This window comes from Colobus angolensis, unplaced genomic scaffold, assembly GCF_000951035.1.
Source record: "Colobus angolensis palliatus isolate OR3802 unplaced genomic scaffold, Cang.pa_1.0 Scaffold159, whole genome shotgun sequence".
NCBI classification, from domain to species: Eukaryota; Metazoa; Chordata; class Mammalia; order Primates; family Cercopithecidae; genus Colobus; species Colobus angolensis.
The window spans coordinates 3,372,291-3,382,441 of NW_012114699.1; the positions used below are offsets into that span (position 1 = coordinate 3,372,291).

Genomic DNA, 10,151 nt, shown 5'->3' on the forward strand with positions numbered 1-10,151 from the left:
CTACACGGCAAAAGAAACTGCCAATAAAGTTAGCAGACAACCTACAGAATGGGAGACATTTTTTTAAACTATGCATCTGACAAAGATCTAATTTCCAGCATCTATAAAGACCTTAAATTTACAAAAATATGCAAACAACAGACAGAAAGACAGAACTAGCATTCAATCCAGCAATCTCATTACTGGCTATATACCCAAGGAATATAAATTGTTCTATCTTAAAGACACATGCACACACATGTTCATGGTAGCACTATTCCCAATAGCAAAGACATGGAATCAACCTAGATGCCTGCCCATCAATGGTAGACTGAATAAAGAAAATGTGGTATATATACACCATGGAATCCTATGCAGCCATAAAATATAATGAGATCATGTCCTTTACAGGAACATGGATGGAGCTGGGAGCTGTGATCCTTAGCAAACTATCACAGGAACAGAAATCAAAACACTGCATGTACTCACTTATAAGTGGGAGCTAAATGATGAGATCCCATAGAAATATACAGGGGAATAACAGACACTGGGGCCTACTGGAGGGAGGAGGGTGGGAGGAGGGAGCAGATCAGGAAAAATAACTAAGGGGTACTAGACTTAATTTTTTTTTTTTAAGGATTGCAAAAATTTATTAAAATTGGAGACACTGTTTTAATCTTCTTGTGCCATAAGACTCCAATAGGCTGTCTACAAAGACCATTGGGAGGCTGAGGATCACTTGAGCCCAGAAGTCTGACGCTGTAGTAAGCCTCAAAGGGTCACTGCACTCCAGCGTGGGTGAGGCAAGACCCTTTCAAGCGGTAAGCTGCATGCTTGTTCGCTGTGGTCATTAAAAACCCTGCATTTCTTCAAGCATGAAGTCTGAGTCCTTTGCTTCTTTAAAACTTGCTCCACACGGTGGGTACTAGACTTAATATCTGGGTAATGAAATAATCTGTACAACAAACTCCCATGAAACGAGTTTACCAATATAACAAACCTGCACATGTACCCCTGAACTTAAAATTAAAGTTAAAAAACAGGAAATCTAGAGGGATTAAAGGAAAACAGAATTTATGCTTTAATAACTGCAGTGGGAATGCCTAACGATTTCACAAAAGGAAGTTCAATAACAAAAGCAAACTTTTTTTTTTTAACAGTAAAATACATTTGAAGAAGAAGACTTTCTTTGAAGGTTTTCTTTCTTCCATAACTTCGTAAATTTGGAAAGCTCTGAGGCTCATTTATTAGATCTTTATTTGCTTTAATTACATTAACTCTTTTGTTGGACACATCCAATTTGAAAAATCTTCACATACCATCTATACGCTAATTACTACAAAATGTTTATTTCCCTCCTAGGTCTTTTTCTTCAAATCCAGACTTCTATATCAAATTACCTATGCAAGATGTCAATTTTAAAATATAATAATCATCTCAAACTTGATACATTCAAATCCAGATTCTTGGTATTCTTCTCCAAATCTGTTCCACTTGCAGCTTGTCTTGTTTTCACTGATGTAATTCAATTATTCTGGTTGCTCAGGCCAAAAACTTTATCTTTGACTTTTTCTCATACTCAGCAACATCCAATATGTCATGAAATATTTTTGTTTTATTTTCAAAATACATTCAGAATCTAACCAGTTCCCATCAAATTCACCACTACCAAACCAACCCAAACCACCATCATTTCTTGTGTGAATTGGGGAAATGCCCTCATAACTAGTATCCCTTATAGCTTCTTCTTTACCCTTATAGTCTATTGTCAACAGATAAACCCAGATAATTCTTGAAAAGTTCAAATTAGACAACCTATTCCTCTATTCAATAATTTTCAACAGCCTCAAACTTCAGAGTAAAATACAAATCTTTTAAAGTCAAATACGAGGAGCTATAAGATATAGTCATACATTCTCCCAAATAAATCTAATATGAGAAATTATGTAATTTCAGATGTTCAAATAGCCACATTAAATAAACAAAAAAGACTTGGCGCAGTGGCTGATGCCTGTAATCCCAACACTTTGAAAGGCCAAGGCAGACCGTTTGAGTACAGGAGTTTGAGACTAGCCTGGGCAGCATGGCAAAAATTGTCTCTACAGAAAATACAAGAATTACCCAGACATGTTGGTGCATGCCTGTAGTCCTGGCTACTTGGTAGGCTGAAGTGGGAGGATTGTTTGATTCCCAGAGGGAAAGCTTGCAGTTGAGTCAACATTGTGCCACTGTACTCCAGCCTGGGCAACAGAGTGAGACCCTGTCTCAAAAAAAAAAAAAAAAAGAAGTTAAAAAAATGGGCAAGCAGCGCCAGAGTCAAAGCCGGTTCCCGGCCCAGTCCCGTCCCGCAGCAGCCTGCCTCTTCTTTCCTTTCAACATGACAGATGCCGCTGTGTCCTTCGCCAAGGACTTCCTGGCAGGTGGAGTGGCCGCAGCCATCTCCAAGACGGCGGTAGCGCCCATCGAGCGGGTCAAGCTGCTGCTGCAGGTGCAGCATGCCAGCAAGCAGATCACTGCAGATAAGCAATACAAAGGCATTATAGACTGCGTGGTCCGTATTCCCAAGGAGCAGGGAGTTCTGTCCTTCTGGCGCGGTAACCTGGCCAATGTCATCAGATACTTCCCCACCCAGGCTCTTAACTTCGCCTTCAAAGATAAATACAAGCAGATCTTCCTGGGTGGTGTGGACAAGAGGACCCAGTTTTGGCGCTACTTTGCAGGGAATCTGGCATCGGGTGGTGCCACAGGGGCCACATCCCTGTGTTTTGTGTACCCTCTTGATTTTGCCCGTACCCGTCTAGCAGCTGATGTGGGTAAAGCTGGAGCTGAAAGGGAATTCCGAGGCCTCGGTGACTGCCTGGTTAAGATCTACAAATCTGATGGGATTAAGGGCCTGTACCAAGGCTTTAACGTGTCTGTGCAGGGTATTATCATCTACCGAGCCGCCTACTTCGGTATCTATGACACTGCAAAGGGAATGCTTCCGGATCCCAAGAACACTCACATCGTCATCAGCTGGATGATCACACAGACTGTCACTGCTGTTGCTGGGTTAACTTCCTATTCATTTGACACTGTTCGCCGCCGCATGATGCAGTCAGGGCGCAAAGGAACTGACATCACGTACACAGGCAGGCTTGACTGCTGGAGGAAGATAGCTCGTGATGAAGGAGGCAAAGCTTTTTTCAAGGGTGCATGGTCCAGTGTTCTCAGAGGCATGGGTGGTGCTTTTGTGCTTGTCTTGTATGAGGAAATCAAGAAGTACACATAAGTTATTTCCTAGGATTTTTCCCCCTGTGAACAGGCATGTTGTATTATATAACATATCTTGAGCATTCTTGACAGACTCTTGGCTGTCAATTTCTCAGTGGCAACTATTTACTGGTTGAAAATGGGAAACAATAATATTCATCTGACCGGTTTTCTCTTAAAGCCATTTCCATGATGATGATGGGACTCAATTGTATTTTTTATTTCAGTCACTCCTGATAAATAACAAATTTGGAGTAATAAAAATATCTAAAATTAAAAAAAGGGCAATATAATTTTTGATAAATTTAATACAATATACACAAAACATTACCTTATCATATAACCGATATAAAAATATTAATAATGAAATATTTTACATTCTCCTTTTCATACTAAGTCTTCAAATTCTGATGTGTATTTAAATATGTACCACATTTTCTTCACCCATTCATCTGCTGATGAACACTTAGTTTGCTTCCAAATCTTGACTATTGTGAACAAAGCTGCAACAAGCATGACAGTGTAGATGTCACTTTGTTATACTGGTCTCTACTTTTCCTTTATTTGGGTATATACTCAATAGTGGGATTGCTAGATGTATGGCAGCTCTATTTTTAGTTTTTTGAGGAAACTTCAAACTGTTCTCCACAGTGGTTGCACTAATTTACATTCCCACCAACAGTGTACAAGAGTTCCCTTTTCTCTACCTCCTTGCCAGCATTTGTTATTGCCTGTCTTTTGGAGATAAACCATTTTAACTAGGGTGAGATGATATCTCATTGGAGTTTTTATTTGCATTTCTCTGTCGATCAATGATGTTAAGCACCTTTTCATATGTCTGTTTAACATTTATACATCTTCTTTTGGGAAATGTCTCTTTTGATCTTTTGGTCATTTAAAAATCAGATCACATTTCAAATATTCAGCAACCACCTGTGGCCAGTGGCTACCATATTGGGCAGCCCAGGTCTAAGCTCTTTATTACTTCTTTGATTTCATCTCCTGCTGCTTTCCCCTCAGTCATTCAGCTCAGTGATATTCTAGTACTTTCTTATTCAGTCACTCTAAGAAGACCCCTCACTTTCTGTTCCTTCTGGTTAGATGCTTTTCTCCCAGATACCCAAATGATTTATCTCCTCACTTTCTATAACCTTTGGTCAAATGTTACCTTCTCAATGAGGTCATCCTGACTATCCGTAACGATCATTCCTTCACTTTCTGTCTCCTTCCCATGCTTTGTCTACATGGAAGGGGGATCGATAATCAATATTTAAATATATAACATAATTTATGTTTAAGATTATTTAGCTCCCTAGACTAGAATGTGAGTTCCAGAGGGCAGGGGACTTTTTGCTTGTTTTTGTTTGTTGCTGTTGTATTTCCAGTACTTAGAACAATACCTGATATACAGTAAATAATTATTCAATAAATACATTTATACATTAGCAAAATATACACAATGTAGAAGTCATTACATAGCAGTAACACCTAATTCTGGTTTCATGTACTCTGAGGCATCTACTAGTAATCTCAATAAATCCTTTCACCATTCAGTATTTAACAAATTACTATAATGTACTAAAGTGATGGAGACACAAGGATACATCTAAGAGAAATTATACCTGCCTTAATGGAGTATTCAGTCTAGTTAGAGACACAAACATTAAGCAAATAATCACACTAAAGAATGATTATAAACTTTGTACAATGCTGTAAGGCTTCAAACACTACTGAGAAATAAGAAGGAAAAATTATTGATATGCATAACTGATCAGATGAACCTCCAGGGAATTATGCTCAGTGAAAAAAATAGATATCTAAAGTTTACATATTTTAGGGTTCCATTTATGCAACATTTTTAGAAATAAAAAAATTATGGAAATGTAGACTGATTAGTCTGCCAGGGGTTGGGGAGGTGAGGAGGGTCAAAAGGAAGTGGGTGTGGAAATAAAAGGGCCAAAAGAAATATCCTTGTAGTGATGGAAATGTTATCTGATATGGTTTGGCTGTGTCCCCACCCAAATGTCATCTTGAATTGTAGCTCCGATAATTCCCACCTGTCATGGAAGTGACTGGTGGGAGATAATGGAAACATCGGGGCAGGTCTTCCCCATGCTCATGTTCTCATGATAGTGAATAAGTCTCATGAGATCTCATGGTTTTATAAAGGGGAGTTCCCTTACACAAGCTCTTTTGCTTGCCACCATGTAAGACAAGAATTTGCTCTCATTCAGCTTCCACTATGATTGTGAGTCCTCCCCAGCCATGTGGAGCTGTGAGTCAATTAAATCTCTTTTCTTGATAAATTACCCAGTTTCAGGTATGTCTTATTTGCAGTGTGAGAACAGACTAATACTTGATCCATCTTGACTGTGTCAATGTGAACATCCTGATTGTGCTGTGGTGCTATAGTTTTGCAGGATGATCCAGTATAGGTACACTCTGTATTATTTCTTACAACGGAATATGGATCTACATTTATCTCAAAATTGAAAAGAAAGGTGTGGGATGCTATGAAAATATGGAATATATCTAGTGATTAAGGAGGGCTTCCTTGAAAAGGTGACATTCAAGCTCAAATTGAAATAACATATAAAATATAACTGGAAGTGGGAGAGGGGCACACATTCCAGGCATCAGCATCATTCTTCTCCAGTGTGGGAGATGAATTAGAGAAGAGTCAATGGTTAATGCAGGAAGATGCATTGGGTGCCCATTAATTGCTGTCTAGGCAAGAAATAACAGTAACTTTGTCTTATGTGATTACCAATGGAATGGTAATTAAATGGACTCAAATGCTTCTCAGGATGTGAAATAACGTGACCGAAAAAGTCTCAAAGATAGTTGAAAATAAATTATTTAAACTTATTTAATGATAATGGCTCATATATTTTAGCAGCATTTTAAAACATCAGATCATTGTAACTCTGAAAAGTTTGTAACTAACCAGTACAGAGTAACACATAACTTTCCCAAATTACTTTGATTTGCAACAGATGATATTTACACAAACACTAATTGATGCCAGTTCGCCTCTCACACAATCAAAGAAAGTACTTCTTAGTTTTAATTGGCCTGGCCATCTCTGCTAGTTAAGAGTTGATCACTCGTTTTTAACACTCTCTGCTCCACTGACTCCTGCAAAACAACTGTCTCTGAGTCCTAATAATTTTGAAAGTTATTCCTTCCTGCTTTTTGTGGACCCACTTTCCCTATTCATACCTTAAAAAGTAATTTTCCTACAGCTCTGCTCTCAGAAAACTGACTGCCTAATTCTATGCAGTATCCCCATCCTTTTGTCCTTCCTTTTGAATAAAAGGATGTGATTTCATCAGAGACATACAGGCTATGAATATCAAAGATCTATCTCTAGCCCCAGTTGCTGCACTGACACCATATTCAGGACTTACTTCTAACTTAAGTGCTTGGTGTTCTCATCCTACATTCTACAAGGCCCTCAAACCAAACATGACTAAGGTTAAATTCATCATCTTGCTTCCAAAACCTGCTCTACTTCACTTATTCTGTATCTCGCCTGATGTCACAAGTACACTACTCATTCATCCCAGATAGAGTCTATCTTTGAGTCACCATCCCCAAAATCAACTGTTATGAATATACAGAAAATCTTAAAGTATAATATAAAACCTACTTAGATATATTACAACCAGTTTTGTCATGACAATTTTTTTGCCATCTTTGTTTCTGATCCTTGCTTTTCATAAACAAATCTTTGGAGTATGTAAGCATACACCCCCAAAATCACATTCTCCTTCCTCCCCTTCTAGAAGCGATCACTATTTCAATTTGATATTCATGATTTTCAAGCATGTTTTTGTATTTTCATAACATAGTGATGTATCCCAAAACATTATTTAAACTTTATGTAATTAGAATCATTCTGCACTTGTAATCCAACAATGTAACATTTTTATTCAACTTTATGTCATTTATCCACATGCTTTTTAAAATTATGTGTGGGTTTTTGTTTTATAGTACTCAATTTTACAAGTGTACCATGATCCACTTTCTTGATTAACATTATACTTTCTTTTTAAAAACTTTCAAGTGCTACAGTTTTACTCTGAAAATGTCTCCATGTGGACATGTATGGGAGCTTCTCTAATGCATAACTTGCATTGAAATTGCTAGTTATGCCCATTTTTTTTCATTACTAGCTATTATTGCCTTACTCTCCAAAGGACTTGCGCATATTTACACACCTACCAAAGATGTGTAAGCATCTCATTATCTACATAACATTGCAAATACCTGATATTGTGGGTTTTTTATATTTTCTTATCTGATATATATGTCTCTTTTTTTAATACACGTTTTTCTGATTTTTCATGTGTTTCAGCATGTCTTTACATATATATTAGTCACCCAAGTTCTTCACTTTTGGTAAATTACACACCCGTTTGTCTTTCCTTTTGAATTTTTATGATTCTTATTTTTTTGTGATGTTTAAAATTATTCTAGATACTAACCCTTTGTCAGATAGATGTATTGCAAATAATTCTTCTGATATGAAAGATGTTTTTCTAATATTCTTTATAGTTCATTTGCTGTACAGAAAGGCTTAATTTTGTTGTATAAAAAGGCTTAAAATAGCTAATGTATTACTCATTTGTAATAGATGTAAGTCTTTTGTGTGTGTTATATATAAAAATCTATTTCCATCTTGAAGTGAAAGATGCTATCTCAACTTTCTTTAAAAGTTTTGCAATTTAGCTTTTTATATTTAAATCTTTACCAAATCTGAGATTTATATTTTTCCTAGTGGAAGATATAAAATGAAGAGAAATATTTTTATATATGTAATTCACTGTCCCTGTATCATTTATTGAAAGATTTGTATTGTTCTGTACTTATTTTAATATCCTTTACTTTTTTTTTATTTTTTATTTTTATTTTTATTTTTTTTTGGAGACGGAGTCTAGCTCTGTCGCCCAGGCTGGAGTGCAGTGGCGCGATCTCAGCTCACTGCAAGCTCCGCCTCCCGGGTTTACTCCATTCTCCTGCCTCAGCCTCCCGAGTAGCTGGGACTACAGGCGCCCGCCATCTCGCCCGGCTAGTTTTTTGTATTTTTTAGTAGAGACGGGGTTTCACCGTGTAGCTCAGGATGGTCTCGATCTCCTGACCTCGTGATCCACCCGTCTCGGCCTCCCAAAGTGCTGGGATTACAGGCTTGAGCCACCGCGCCCGGCCTTATCCTTTACTTTTATATATCAGGTTTCTGTATATGTACAGGCTCATATTATGTCCACTGGAAAATGTACATCCCTATGATAATAACATTCCTTATAAAATATTTATAATAGCTTTGAGTATTATAAGATATACCTCCCTTTTTTCAAAATTATGCTGTCCATTCTTAATTTTTATATATCTACATATATTTTTGGATCTATAAGTAAATTTTTATGTTTGTCAGTTTTCAAAATTTTTTTTACAATTGTGAGGAGAACTGCATTGATATAAAATATTATTGTCATATATGGCATGTTGTCTTTCCTTCCAAGTAAATAGTGTATCACTCCATTAAGTTTTGCATTATATTTTTTACTATATGTTTATAATTTATCCCAAAATAGTTTGCTCAGTTTTTAAGTTTTATTCCCTGGTACCATGCATTTTTGGTTTCTATTTTAAAAGGAAACTTTATTGTTTATTTTTGGCGCCTAGAAACTCAGATGAGTTTTATATTTTAATAATTGTATTCATCAATTTCTTATGCTCCCTGAACATTTCAAATAGCCTTTAAGTCTCTTGAACTTTTTCTTAATCTAGATGACTATTTAATCTGCAAGGAATGGTAGTCTTTTTTCTCCAATCCTTAAATGTATCCCTTCTTTCTCTTAAAAAAAAATTATCTTGCTTCACCAACGAAGATTTTTTAGTTCAGTGTTACATAGAAAAATGATAGACAAGATGATTTTCTTGTTTTGCTTTAAACGGAAATTCATTCAATATCCCCTAGAAGATATACTCTATCAGCTTAAGGATATTCTCATTATTTTCTTTATTTGCTATGCCTTTGTGTTAAAATTATAAATGGATTTTGAATTTTTTGTCAATTTCTCTTACTCCTTTAACCTGTAAATGTGGTTAATTATGGAAGTAGGTCATTAATGTGAAAACATCCTTGACATTTCAGAAGAATCCAATTTGTTCACATATCTTAATTGCTTGATTAATTTTGTTATTATTTTACTAAGGGTTTTGAACTTATTTATATTCCAAAATGAAGTGACCTATGATTTTTCCTTCACAAGTTTTACTTGTTTGGTTTGGCATTGACATAACGCTAGTCTAATAAAATAGGTTATAAAGCTTTACTTCTTTTTTTCCCTCCTTTCGTTTCCTTGCTTTTTAGTCACTGACACTACATCACAACATATCTCTTTGTTGCTGAACGCTTGCTGTCTGATTCTCCAGTATTATGATTTATACATCTCCTTCCATTACTTAACATCATTTGGGCCCAGATATAAGACACAGGGTAAGGCAAAATTGAAGAGCCAGTCTTGGATTTAGGGCAAGGACCCTCTAGAAAGGTCATAGTAAAAAAGTAAAAAATAATGCAACAAAATTAGAAACTGCTCTACTTTTCCTAAGATGAATATATGAAGATAAAAATAAGACACTAGATGTAAGCGTACACTGAAAACTTTAATGTTCAGTGCAAGAGCCAGACACATTATCATTATAGGTTTATATTATAAAGAAAATGTAAATATTATTTCACTGACTTCATAAATTATGTTGGGTTAATTGCTGTGTTTGGGACAAGGCTGCTCAATTATGCACTGGGCACTGTCCTTGATATTTAAAATAAACCTTTGCTTCTTTATGAAACTCCAAAACAAATTTGTGACTCTTCAAAAAAAAAAAAAAAAAGAAAGAAAGAAAAGGAG

At 36.2% G+C, this 10,151-nt stretch overlaps 1 protein-coding gene across 1 annotated transcript; it reads left to right on the forward strand.

Moving 5' to 3' along the window:
- Positions 1-2,270: 2,270 nt before the first annotated feature.
- Positions 2,271-3,505, forward strand: LOC105508149 (ADP/ATP translocase 2). Its single transcript, XM_011936964.1, has one exon. The coding sequence runs from the start codon at positions 2,276-2,278 to the stop codon at positions 3,248-3,250; it is 975 nt and encodes a 324-aa protein (XP_011792354.1). The 5' UTR covers positions 2,271-2,275; the 3' UTR covers positions 3,251-3,505.
- The last annotated feature ends 6,646 nt before the right edge of the window (positions 3,506-10,151 follow it).

What these genes read in the sequence shown, in the direction of transcription:
- LOC105508149 (XM_011936964.1), top strand. Translation starts at nt 2,276, where the DNA reads ATGGGCAAGCAGCGCCAGAGTCAAAGCCGGTTCCCGGCCCAGTCCCGT.